General features: G+C 37.2%; 2 protein-coding genes across 2 annotated transcripts; both read right to left on the bottom strand.

The window, feature by feature from the left end:
- Positions 1–800: 800 nt before the first annotated feature.
- LOC114542522 (golgin subfamily A member 6-like protein 1) lies at positions 801–3,726 on the bottom strand. Its single transcript, XM_028562047.1, has 10 exons — positions 2,771–3,726; positions 2,651–2,688; positions 2,512–2,567; positions 2,365–2,438; positions 2,082–2,244; positions 1,881–1,923; positions 1,718–1,797; positions 1,559–1,636; positions 1,401–1,478; positions 801–1,291 (listed from the first exon to the last, which is right to left on the bottom strand). The coding sequence occupies exons 1-10, from the start codon at positions 3,718–3,720 to the stop codon at positions 1,190–1,192; spliced, it is 1,662 nt and encodes a 553-aa protein (XP_028417848.1). The 5' UTR covers positions 3,721–3,726; the 3' UTR covers positions 801–1,189.
- A 60-nt stretch (positions 3,727–3,786) lies between these two features.
- On the bottom strand, positions 3,787–9,396 carry LOC114542535 (kinesin-like protein KIF16B). Its single transcript, XM_028562058.1, has 19 exons — positions 9,236–9,396; positions 8,161–8,283; positions 7,962–8,078; positions 7,856–7,888; positions 7,669–7,730; positions 7,445–7,569; positions 6,935–7,004; positions 6,686–6,826; positions 6,356–6,579; positions 6,182–6,279; positions 6,033–6,113; positions 5,814–5,942; positions 5,620–5,739; positions 5,338–5,389; positions 5,115–5,249; positions 4,897–5,009; positions 4,714–4,796; positions 4,566–4,625; positions 3,787–4,432 (listed from the first exon to the last, which is right to left on the bottom strand). Exons 1-19 carry the CDS (start codon positions 9,269–9,271, stop codon positions 3,787–3,789), a joined length of 2,448 nt encoding a protein of 815 aa, XP_028417859.1. The 5' UTR covers positions 9,272–9,396.
- Between the last annotated feature and the right edge of the window lie 3,980 nt (positions 9,397–13,376).

Below are 13,376 nucleotides of genomic sequence, written 5' to 3'. Positions count from 1 at the left end.
TTATATAGTTTTTCTCAAATCTCCAAAGTTGTATTTGGCCAAATGGATTTGTATATTGTAATGATCGCCTAAGATAGCCCAGTGCATAATGTTCAGTCCGTTATATATAGTCTATAGACAGATGTAGATCTCGTCTTTTGCAGTTACAGGCAAACACAAAACAATTTTTAAAGTATAATAAGCTGGCTTAACAGCCTAATCGGGTCTTACCTTACTGGATCTTGGTCTCCGTCATCAATAAATAATTTTAGTTTTAAAAATCCTCAGAAGCTCGGGAAACGCTATACATTGTTATTGAAATGGCATCTTAATGTTATCAGTAAAAGCCGTGAACAAGACCATCTCTAGCCTGATGAAAATATGCAGAGGGACCCCTGGCGCGGCACCTGAGATAAACTATTAAGCTGTAATTAAAACCACAGGAAAAGCAGAAAATTTAATGCGTCATTCGCTCCACGTGTAATCACACGCTTGCTGCGTTTTTTTACACGCTGCATGACGAAAGATGTTTACAAAAGCTTGCAACATGCGCTATATAGTTCAAACTATATTTGGGTCGGTCAATATCCTTATTGCTGCTCCTTATAATGTATTTATAGGATGAACATTTAAACATATAAAACACGTGTTAATGATAGGATTCCTTAATTCAGTTCTCCTGCACACCACCCCCCCCACCGTGATAAAGTGAACGGAGACCATGTTATGGACTAGAGTTGAACATTATCCTCTGCAGTCTGCAGATTTTTGTATGACATCAACTTTTAACCGTCCATGCAAAGAACGATTTCTTGGACACATAACTTGGATTACATAATATTTGTAATTAATTTATTCTTTAGACGTATATTTGATAAGTGTTTAAAACGCGAATTACACACCTTTAATATGTGCATCAAAGAAGTATTATATGTAATAAATATGTGTAGTAAATATTTAGATCAATTTAAACACGTCAACATACCAGAATCGTGCGTAATACAAGCTTGCATGCATTGGTTAATATTCTTACCTCTCTCTTTACACAAGGAATGAATGATTTACGTTATTATATTATAAGCATTTAGATAACAAATGCACATATTATTACTTCCATAATTGTATAATTAATATTAAATATTTCTTGGAAGAATTATATAACCCAGGTTACATTTACAATATCTTTCTCAATATATCAAACCCACAATATTTATTCTGCCACCAAGTATTCTCTTAAGTAAGCGACACTGAGTGGTTGACGTTTTGAAACCAGTTGAACAAGTTTTGATGGGATTGACCTCCCGAGAAAAACCTATGGAAAAAATTTACGTGCAGTTTGAAAGAATTGAAGTCATTGTATCTAGACATTGTGCAGGTGAAGGTCATTTTAAAATGGTAACGGTGTCAAATGAAGAAGATACCTGAGTGAGATACCAAACAAGGGAACATGCTTGACCTTTCACTGTTATCGGTTCAATAACCCAACCGCTCGATAAAATCTAGAAGTATCAGAATATATTTTGTTTGTTTTCGCGGCCACCCACTTTGTTGGTTATCTGCAGTTAGTGAAATAACAAACCTTTGCACGTTGTATTCCTCTGACCTCAGGACAGCTCTGATGCTCCACTGACTGGCATGCAAGGATTAGTTTACCATCCTGTATGTAGGCAAGAATATCTTGAGAAAATTTGTTGAAACGAGATTTGCATGAATGTTCAAAAAATCAAGAAATTCCTACTTTCTCGCGATCCATCGATACGAAACAAAAGTCTCGCGATGTCTTGAAAAGGCAGCGTGTTGTTTCATGAACCATGTGAACTGCAAGACAGAAGACCGTCAGTGGAAGAACATGAAGCGAGGTATCGACCAGGCTGAGGTCGCAATCATCGCAAGAATCTTACCTATTGTTAGGTTATCTGCGATCTTCTCCACTATACGAATATTCTATACAAAGAATTTGGAGTGGGCAAAGAGTGATTAGTATGAAAAATGCCAGCCTAAATCAGTGGCATGTCTCTGTGTGACATGAGTTATCAGCTGTTCTTATCGATGATATCGATCAACGATAATTTCTAAAAATATACATCTATTATCGATAGTACCTTGAGCATGCGATCGTACACAAATCTGGACGGCGGCGTTGAGACAGTCTGCAGGACAGTACGTGGTGAAGCACGGATTATACCTCGACCAAGAAAACTATGAATTGCCTCACAATCGTCCTCTTTCCGTAACAAATGAACATCTTTTTCATGACCGTCATATCTGTAGACAAATATGGTATGATCATGCATTAAACAGAGCGTTTACGGAGTTGCCTAGTGTGAGTGTTGCTAGCCGTCTTCACAGCATCCCACATTTTCCCTTGCTGTCCCCAAGTCTCACCTCCATCCTCCACAGTCCTGTTTGATATCCTTGTGAGTTTTTGCCAGCTCGGGGCAATGAGAAGCTAGTTCAATCTAAGAAATAAAAAATCTATAAAACGACACTTCAAGGGAGCTTGCGTTAATATGCAACATTCTTAGAACTGACCTCTCTCAGTATTTCATCAACGGCATCGTTAGCAATTTCTGCGAAACTTGAATTGTCTAATTAGCAAGAAATAGCTTTCAGAATATTTCACACTTGTTGACAAAGTTTTTTTAGATAGAGTATTATAATTAGCACTTACCGAATGATAATGGCTCCAAAACGGTAAAGTTTTCTGTTCTATAAAAACAGAAATATATGTAGCGGGGAGGTATCGTGAATATTAAGGAGTTAATGTAATTGAATATGCCGGCATTCTTACTTTAGTCGTTTAAGATATTTCTCGGCTTCATATTTTAATATCTTCTTCATTTCTTCAATCTCTTTTCCAACATCTTTGCTATGAAGTTCCAACCTTGCTAAGATGCCATGAAACTCTTCTTGATTACACTCAGCTTGTTGTTCCATTTGTCTTTTAACATGATCTAATTTAGCTTCAATATCTTTACGTTCCTTAATCTTCTCAGCTAGTTCTTTTTCAACATCAAATATTCGTCTTTGAGCTGTGACGAGGCTTGATGATTCAGCCTGGTAGTAATCAACTGTTTCATTTGCACTTCCTTCTTCATTATCTGTCATTTCTATCAGTGCATGTAGTTTTTCCTGGAGTACTTTCTGTTCATTTTCTCGCTTGTTTTGTACCTCACGGCTCTGCTGAAGAAAGATTTGTTCATGCGCTAGCAGTGTCTTTCTTTCTTCCTCATTTTTGCCTACTTCAGCTTGTTGATAATGAATCTGAACTTTCTTTTCAATAATTTGTGATTGCATTGACTCATCGTCTAATCCTGGGCTTACACTACGTACTAACTCAACCACACGACTCTTAATTTCTCGCACTTCAAGGCTGTCTTCGTCATCACTGGATTCAAGATTTTCATTAACCAACACCTCTAACGCACTTTGGTGTTCCAAGTATTTGCTCATCAGTATTTCTCGATCTTTTTCAATCTTCATCAAATCAGCATCTCGCTCCAAACTGACGATGTTGACGACATCACCTAACTCTTCACCAAAGCGTTGTTGACATCCAACCAATTTCTCTCGTACTTCTGTCATCTCGGCTAAACTTCGTTCAACGTTCGCTTCACAACGTTTCAAAATTTCTCCCTTTTCCTTTAGCTCCATCTCGCTCTGTCTTAGCTTTTCAGCGTTCTCCTCATTTTGTCTTTCTAGTATTTCAATATCCTTATTGACTGTTTCAATTTTTAGCATTATTTCAGTCTTTCATCAGTTCGAGTTGGTCCGCAGAAAGCTTGTATTGTAGCCATTCCAGTTTTGTTAATTTCTTACAAAATATATCCAAGCTTTCCTCACAATATCAGAAAGTTTTATTTCTTCACTTCGACTTTGTTGAAAATCCTTTCTGGCAACTTCTCGTTCCTTTAAATGACCTTCAAGTATTTCTTGTAAAGATTTTTTTTGTGTTTCAACTTCCTGAAGGCGATGTTTTCGTTCTATTTCACTCTTATTTCTCTCCTGTTTTAACCTATTTTCAGCGTCTTGTATGATTCTTCGCTTTTCAGCCTCAACTTCGATCAGTTTCATTTCATATTGATCTAACTTAGACCACTCTCGTTTAAGTTGTCTATTCAATCTTTTTCGCTGCTTTTCAAGATCTTTCTTCGAGTCTTCAATGAGAGCATGATTTGTGTTTTGCATTTTATTAAAAAGTCTTTCCATTTGTTGCATCAGCTCATTACGAAGTCTTGTTTTTTCATCAGAGAGTTGTTCTCTGAGATTTTGTAATTCTTTTTGGTGTTGTTGAAGCAAAGCCTCGTCATTTTTCTGTCGTTTTATAAGTTCTTTCGCTTGCGTTTCGATTTCTTTATCCTTTGCTTCTAACTCACGTTTATTTTTCGTTTCAATCTCAAATCTCTCGATTTCAGACTGTTTATACTGTGCCAAGAGGTCTTCAACTTGTTGTCTGAAACAAATAAAGGTAGTTTTCGTTAAACCATCAACCGTCAAACACTTCAATTCATCACATCTATTCATTTTGAGATGCTGCTTCATGCATCAATTTCAGCGGTCTGCCCATCATAATCTTCAAGACTAACTTTAATTTGTCCACATTCTTCTCTTCCGTACTCTCCTCCTCTTGGGGGTCCATCTCAACGCTAAAGAAGGCAAACTCTGGGATTATTACATTGTTGTGATATTTATCTTATACTTGAATTGCAAGAGTGCATCTCAGTTCAAACTGACCCAGATTCAGGAGACAGTGGTTGATCGATGAACGTCACTTCTTCAAGTCGTCTTGGTGTGGATGCCATGTGCGTGGACTTATCCTTAACATTAGGAAGAAAAAAAATCACGGTTGCAATGTTGTCTACGCAACAATCGTGTCACTGATATTGCATTGGGATATCGAACTATTCATAGGATTACCAAAGAAAAGGAACGAGTGAAATGTCCTGAGCGTCTCTGTTCTCTCAGAAAACACGCCTCTTGAGGATAGTTAAATTTCAAACGAATATCTTCACCGAGTAAAATCACGTCACCTGCATTAAAGAACAAGATTTAACATCTACAAGTAGAAGTTCTCTACGGCAGACTAGTTTTCTAAGTCATAAATTGCTTAGCATTTTTGGCTAAGGTTCAAATACCTTGAGATAATTTAGTCGGCTCGGTTATAGTTTTATTATTGACACTGCAATATCCATTAAGAGGTTTTAATATAACGTTTCTTGTATCATAAGTTACTACACAATGCTCGTTCTGGATCGCGTCATGGTCAAACACTAAATGAATACAACAACAATTGGTTTTAAAATAGAAATTTTGTACAATCTTTATAAAAAACGCCATGAAATGCTTGAACCAACCAACCTAGGTCAAGTTCTTCCTCAGCATGCAAGTTTCCAATGAAATTTTCTCCTTCCTGTAATTATACTGTAGGTTAAAAATGATGGGGTCTGACTAGGAAAAATATTTGTTGAGTCTGACTGCATGTGTGTGGGTGATGTAATACCTCCTATCCGTTGTTCACAAGAACAAGATATCAAAGACAGTAATCTAACATCATCCTCGAAACGAAGACATTACTTGTGGCAATAAGCTAGACTAAAGAGCGTTGATAGGGTACGAAAGATGGTAAACGTTTGAACTTACTTTCAAACTAAATATTGTTATACTGGTATTGAGAGGATCATCATCAAGTAAGACAAGATGAGGTGGGTCCATATCTATACGCAATGTTGAGCGATGTTTATGAAGACCCAAATCATTTTCCTGAAGAAATAGTGGAAACAATTGGACGGAGTTCAAAACAAAATTATCATTGGAATATTTCACAGGATCCATACCTCCATAATAAGCAAAGTATCTCGCCATTTATCTGCCCAGTCTCGTAAATGTCTTTCCATCTTACTCTCCGTACCCTCCAACAATTTTTGTGCTTCGTCAAGTGTTTCTGTAGCAACACTTTGCTGCACCTACATTAAATTCAAATCATCCTTATAACCGAGTATCGGGATTTCACAATCAATAATATTGACCAATATTGACTAGTATCTATCGATTACCTGGCCGTGATCTCCATCAATGATCGTTTTCAGGCGTTCAATTTCTGCTTTCAGTTCACGTATCAACTTCACATTCGGATCCTGGTGGAAATACGTCAATGTTAGCATCTCTTATGTTTCGTTACAATTAAGAATTTCCTCCGTCATACCTCGTTTATTGTTGGTGCATTGATTATATTCTTGGCTCTGTCTGCATATCGTAAAGTGCTCAAAGTTTCACCATAATTGCCTTCTCCAGGAGCAATAGCTACAGAATAAGAAAAATTCTTCAGATTCCTCATTCTGCGGGTTATGATCGTCACAACCGGACAAGTTTCACCGACCTGCAATCATAATTGTTTTTGAATTTCCACCCAAACTGTCCTTCAATAACCAGGTCAAAACTGAGTCGCGATAGGGAATAAACACTTTTCTTTGAGCATTATCTTTTTGACTGGATCTCTCTGCTAAAGAAGAAATCACACTTCCGAGAGTCGTCAAAGATCTGTTTATATTACCACCTTCCTTTAACCTGTCTCCTGTAGCACCACTCTTTGCTGCTCGCTCACTGCCAAAAAATTAACGTTTTGAATATTAGGATTCTTTCTTCTTTTCAGTGGAGTGTCACGGCAAAGATAAAACAATTAATTGAAGTATATTTTCTTCTACAATACCTTCCAGCCAAGTCAACAAGATTAATTTTGCTCGTTATTTCACTTGGCAGTCCAGAGACGAACTTTGCTTGAGTATACTTGATTGTGAATATAGCATGCGATCTACTACTGTGGTCGTTCATTTTTGTTGCTGCCGTTTTTCTGCAGGAAAAGGCTGAGTTTTAAATGATCGTCATATAGTCTTAAATTACACATATTTCTGGTAGACTTTGACGAAAGTAAAGTGTTGATAATATGATAAAAACAAACCTAAGCTGATTTCCTTGGTTTAATAAGGATTCAATTGCTGAGTAATCTGGTGCATCATGTTTCGTTAGACCTGAGACGAGAAATTATAAATGTTAAGTTAAAACATGCATTTGATTTTCGTCTTCTGCGGTCGGTTGTATCAAGCCCGTTTAGCTTAAACGGTGGATAAGTCAAAATTCAATAATACTCTTACAACTCTCTTGAATGAGTCAACTTGAATATTATGTACTGAAAATGTAGTTGTAAACAGTATCTTTGTATTAAGGTTGAAAACATTTAGTTTGCTTGTTGAATAAAACGATAGACTTGCTTTCTATTTTGAACTTATCCACCGTTTAAGCTAAACGCGCTTGATACAACCGGCCCCTGCAAGACAAGGCGAATGATAGTTGCGTATTACGCTCGTAATTTTTACGGTCTACCCTCTGTGTTTGAAAATTAATACAATAACTACCGCATGGTACCAAAACTTTGACATTACTAGAGGTATATCACTAAAGTATAACTTACCTTGCACATAAGGTCCATCCTTAGGATGTTCTCGTACTCTCAGTCTTGCAGGTAATATATCACGTTTCTTATGACTTGGGATTCTCAACAGGTCAAGCACTTGTTCATTGTAGATTTCTAAATAACTGTGCAAAAAACGAATCCGTTGATATTCACATGCGCGTTTTCAATCAATCATCGTGATGTTCTCCAAAAAATTATAAATTAGATAAGTGAATTAGTACCTCACTTCAATCCTGAATGATTCTTGATCATTTGAATTAACTGAGGCATGTTTGTACAGGCCCTAAATTAAAATATTTCAATGAATTCTGGGGTAATTAGAATAAATTCAAAAGTAATCATGGAGTAATTGGCTGCAATCTAAGAGCAGTAAGAACTATTTCTAGATGAGAAAATACACTCCTTTACCTCACATATTCTTGGAGTTAGTCCAGGATCATTCTGTAGTATAATAATAAAAAATTAACTATAACTTTAGAAGAAGGCACTGAAACATCCAACCCAATGACAGTACCTGTGTTCCCATCATTGTATATGTTTTACCAGCTCCTGTCTGACCATATGCAAATACGCAAGCATTATATCCTTCGAATGCTGCATCCAATACCTTTGTACCAAGATCTTGAAATACCTGCATTTATCATTGATTGCATGGAGTTAAACCTACTACAATTAAAACAAATATAATAATTGAAGAATGCTTTGTAATTTACCTGTTCTTGTGATGTAAAATGTTGATCACTCTGTGCTACTGACCAGTACGAATAATCATACACAAATCGTTTAGTTGAAGGTTTATTGTTCACTGGAATGCGAGTGTTCTCTAAGCTGTGATACTGCAAAGATGAATGCATAAATTGTATTTGTTAATTTGCTAGCATGTGTATAGAAGAGTTGTAGAGAAGATTATTTTGTGCTTTGGTCATATTAAGAATCTGGAGAGAAATTAACATGGGATTTTTTATATGGACAGTTTAAAAGGGAGGCAGGGTTTTATATGCACAAAGATTGAGTAGATTATGATTGCAGCCTGTACATAGCTTTATAACAGATGTTCACCCAAGTAACAACTAATGCAAAGACAATGTAAAATGCACAGACAGGCACTTAATTATGCAAGCCTTACAAAAAATGAATATTGATCACTGCCAAATCTGCATAATGACTGCTACTTCATATTCAAGTATTCAAGAGGCCCTCCAACTGTTAATGAATACAGCGAGCACATGGACGTAGCCAATATCTGCTTTTTGTAAAACTCATGGTTGCATTTTGCTGGACTATTCCAAATACTGCTTTAAACTTAGCTCAACTGAAGCAACATAAAAACAAAGCCTTGTTTTGTGTATGTTTTCTTTGTTTCAATAATTACAAGCCACTTTGCCAGCATGATAGATTATCTATTGTCAGTTTGTGTCATTGTGTTTTGACGTATTTCATACATTATATTGGGTTGGGATATGCAACAGGAATAATCTTAACTTGACAGGGTTATTCCGTGAGGATTTTGCTAATATCTTTAGATAACCCAGTCAAGTTAGATTATTCCTGATATATAAACATTAAACAAATGGTTCCATCTACAGAATAAATCCATATTATCAATGTAATCATGTGTTGCACAATTGATTATTTTTATCATAATATAGTAAGGTTTAAGAAGTTAAAAAATTAACATGACTCGAGTCCTGTGCCATGAATATCTCCTCTAAACAAAGATAGCGCATGACATTCATATTTCATCGTTTAATATTACACTGAATGTTATTAAAATATCGCGTTTCTGACCTTATTTGACTCAATGGTTGTTTGGTTTCCAGACATGCTAATAATAACCTTTGAGTTAGACTCCTTTTCCCTGTCAAAATAACCAAGATAAAAGAGTCAAATTAATCCCTTATCAATTTATTATCATGGATACATTTGAAATTCGTTTAGAAAAACTTACCTTTCATTGGGTAATCTCGCAGTGCTCGGAAGCTGTGTTGGCATTGGCTGTTAGCTGAAGGAGTTTTCCCTGAGCATATTTTTGAAATTAATAATTAAATGAGTACGAACAATGAACATCAGAAATTCGGCGGTGACGGTATTCGTCCTAAGTGGTTGCAATAGTTGCAATGGTTACAATGGTCGCCGTGGTCGCCGTGGATGCGATGGATGCGATGGATGCGATGGGTGCGATGGTTGCCATGGGTACGGTGGATGCGTTGGTTGCGATGATGGTTGCCATGGATGCCATGGATGCCATGGATGCGATGGATGCAATGGTTCCAATGGTTGCGATGGTTGCGATGGTTGCCATGGATGCCATGGATGCCATGGATGCGATGGATGCAATGGTTCCAATGGTTGCGATGGTTGCGATGGTTGCGATGGTTGCCATGGATGCCATGGATGCAATGGTTGCGATGGTTGCCATGGATGCCATGGATGCCATGGATGCGATGGATGCAATGGTTGCGATGGTTGCGATGGTTGCCATGGATGCCATGGATGCCATGGATGCAATGGTTCCAATGGTTGCGATGGTTGCGATGGTTGCGATGGTTGCGATGGTTGCGATGGTTGCGATGGTTGCCATGGTTGCGATGGATGCGATGGTTGCCATGGTTGCGATGGTTGCGATGGTTGCGATGGTTGCGATGGTTGCGATGGTTGCGATGGTCGCTGTGGTTGCGATGGTCGCTGTGGTTGCGGTGGTTGCGATGGTTGCGGTGGTTGCAATGGTTGCGGTGGTTGCGATGGTTGCAATGGTCGCTGTGGTTGCGGTGCGGTGGTTGCGATGGTTGCGGTGGTTGCAATGGTTGCGATGGTTGCGATGGTTGCAATGGTTGCGGTGGTTGCAATGGTTGCGATGGTTGCAATGGTTGCAATGGTTGCGGTGGTTGCAATGGTTGCGATGACTGCACGGTGACCCCCAATTTTGTTTTCGTGCATTATTTTACTTAGAAGAAAAACTATCAAATAGCAAAATATAAAAAAAAATTATATAATGCCACATTTTTGTTGAGAAAAAAAAGCCACCTTAACAAATTATCAATAAAAATTATCGCGTTCAAATTGTCTCGCCAATTTGGCCTGTTATTGTTTTTCTGCGCTGTTGCTGCCGAGTCGCTACAAGTTTTTTTCTGGAGGCTGAATAATTTTTAAAAAAACCTTTTTGCAATGGAAAACATCGAAAATGAGGTCAGTGTAGTACTTTTCTATATTTAAAATACATATATATATATATATATATATATATTGATGCCTGTATTATATAGATTTACACATTTAATGCTTCTGTTTTGCTCGATTGATACCTTTCTGAAATATTATAAAACCTATTTGCTATATTTTCCCATCGTTTGACATAACAAATATCGTAGAGAAAAATTGTCGATCTGTATGTATTATTGAATGTGATTTATGAAAACTTTAGGTTTAGTATTTATATACAAGAGTAATTGGGTTATTTTTTAATTTCAAATACGGTTGGTTCTTTTCGTAAAAGCGATGGGACTTCGAAATAGCGCCATGCAATCGTGCAAGAATATTAACATGTGGAATACTAATGAGCAAATTGGCTCACTATTGATCATGTGACCGGTGTCCTTTTTTATTTAGAAGTAAAATAGATGAGTATGGATAGATTTTGTAAAACGTTTTACCTAAGTAGAACTTTCAGTAAATATTTTTTTTGTAAAATTCTTGTTAAAATTGTTAAAGCAAACGTTTAAACACTCTAAAAGCAGAGTGGGCAGTAAACCAGATAGCATGGGTTTCGGAATGAACAAATTTACCGGCAATTTGGAAAAGTCGGACTTATAATTTCATCCTTTACTTTTTTTCGACTGACTGATTTTAACAATTAGCCAAACTTTTCGACTTCTAAACTTTGACCCCCCCCGCCCTGAGATACAAATTCGCGGCATTAATGCTAAGTACGCTTCACAAATCACAAATAAAATAGCAATTAGCCTTTACGGAGGTATGTGGCAATTAGCCTTCTGATGATGACGTTTTGGGGTACTTTCAATTTTCTGAAATGCGTTTAAAAATTATGATGCAACATCAAAAGCGTTTTTCAGAACCAACAGACCATTTGAAGAATAAATTCAGCCTGAAATTAAAGACAGTTGCCCTTACGAGTTCTTACGCTCAGTGTTTTGAAAAAAGTACCCCATTTTGGGAAATCATTCGTCATCGTGAGAAAGGCTAATTGTCTTTGACTTAGTGGTAATTACTACAATTCGTTTAATCCTTAAATTTGACGAAACTATGCGGTGAATGACCGCTTCGTTTCATTCATATAATTTTCATATTCATAGTTGCCATCTTTCATTTCACTATATAATATTTAGTTGGAACAGGAGTTCGTAGTGCGTGATGGTAAGACGTACATGGTGGAAGATGGCGAACTCGTTTTTTTGGTGATTTTATGTTGAAACTGCTAGGCGAAATAAAAAATGTACCAACACCAGAGGCAACTGCTAATGCGGAAGGGGTAGAAGGGTACTGGGTAGCGTCTTGTGGTGTTTTTACCGGTGACAGAATATCGTATAGGTACGTACTATTAAAATATTAGTGTCACTTCGTCTCAATCTTTTTGTTATTCGCGGCTCCGAACATAAGTTAACATCCAATTCAGATACGTGTTTTCGTTGCGTCTTACAGGCTACAGACTATTTCGTTTTCCTTGGAAAATTCCAGTTGTTAAATAGTAAAATATTCTTGATGGCCGCCAGTATCAGTGGACGTGCATATAGTATATTCATCTATTTAATATAGGACTGTTGTATTGTCTGCTGGAACGTTTGACACGAAGTGCCGTTTTCTCCAAGAACTGCGCAAAAAATTTGGTGGAGGAACGTTCAACCTTGCTGGCAGTGTTGGAGGCAGCAGACTAGCTGACTACTACAGCCACTTAAAAAACGACGTCGGGAATGCGCCTCCACGTTTCTATAAAGCGACCCATCTAGGTTACCAAAAAGATGGATATTGGATACTTTCTAAAGATGTATGACATTTTACAATGCATTATAATTGTGCCAAGTTTTGTAAATAAATCATTTACGATACCTTTCATCGTTCGACATTTATATGGAACAAAGGTCGTCATAAGAGTTGATGTCGTGATTCTGAACAGTTCAAGGACTGTCACTTCAGTTCAGTTCATGGATGCGTCCTTTAATTATGTTTTTATGTATTTATAGCACCACATTGAAAACGGTCGCGTACTACAAAAGGAAGAATTCAAGTTCTTTTTACTGGATGAATCCGCATATCGGTTTTCGACAGATATGAGATACGATCTCCTTGAAAACAACGGGGTGCTTAAGACCTTTTGCAGAAGGTAAGTGCAGTATGTGAGATAGATGAAAAGCTATGTCGAAGATAATTTTATTATGAATATGTTTCATTTCAATATTCCTTTTTATACTTATATTAAGATATATTGCGCTTGCTGAAGGTTTCGCCAGTAACTCAACAGCGTTTAAGTTAGCCACCTCTTTTGTTCTGCTGCGGAATTTGAGGGGAATGGACAAAAGTACATTTAGTGAGTAGTACTATTAATGCACTCAAAGGATTGCTATATTCATTAAGTATATAATATAGCATGGGGTTGTGTGATCTGCTCACCTTCTCGTTAATCGATAATATTTTTAGAGGAAAGCAATATTGGATTGCTGTATTCCAGTGCACGGAACGTCGGCAAATCCGAGACGTTGAGTTTGTTGGCCAATGCACAAGGATTGCCTGCCGATCGCAATCATTCCCTGCTCTGCTCAGGTGGCGATCAAACCATGAGCGGTACATCCATGTACGTATAGAAAAAAAATAATGAGCCTTATCGCTTATGTTATTGTTATGTTACTCAAAATGCACAGGATATCAATTTGATCGATAGCATGGACTTTACGTTTAATACAAAACCTTTTCAGAAAAG

This window comes from Dendronephthya gigantea, unplaced genomic scaffold (genome assembly GCF_004324835.1).
Source record: "Dendronephthya gigantea isolate DGI-Jeju-01 unplaced genomic scaffold, DenGig_1.0 000359F, whole genome shotgun sequence".
Classification (NCBI taxonomy): domain Eukaryota; kingdom Metazoa; phylum Cnidaria; class Anthozoa; order Malacalcyonacea; family Nephtheidae; genus Dendronephthya; species Dendronephthya gigantea.
Note: the sequence above shows the minus strand (reverse complement) of the source record. Positions and strands in the feature narration are given on the sequence as shown.

Bases quoted from the DNA above. Each gene is read 5' to 3' on its own strand.
- LOC114542522 (XM_028562047.1), bottom strand. From the start codon at position 3,720: ATGCTAAAAATTGAAACAGTCAATAAGGATATTGAAATACTAGAAAGA. The intron at 2,689-2,770 runs GTAAGAATGCCG...CTGTTTTTATAG, and splicing joins AAATATCTTAAACGACTAAA to AACAGAAAACTTTACCGTTT. The intron at 1,479-1,558 runs GTTTGTTATTTC...TGATACTTCTAG, and splicing joins GAGGAATACAACGTGCAAAG to ATTTTATCGAGCGGTTGGGT.
- LOC114542535 (XM_028562058.1), bottom strand. From the start codon at position 9,271: ATGTCTGGAAACCAAACAACCATTGAGTCAAATAAG. The intron at 7,889-7,961 runs GTACTGTCATTG...ATTATACTACAG, and splicing joins ATACAATGATGGGAACACAG to AATGATCCTGGACTAACTCC. The intron at 5,390-5,619 runs GTAAGTTCAAAC...GTATAATTACAG, and splicing joins TAACAATATTTAGTTTGAAA to GAAGGAGAAAATTTCATTGG.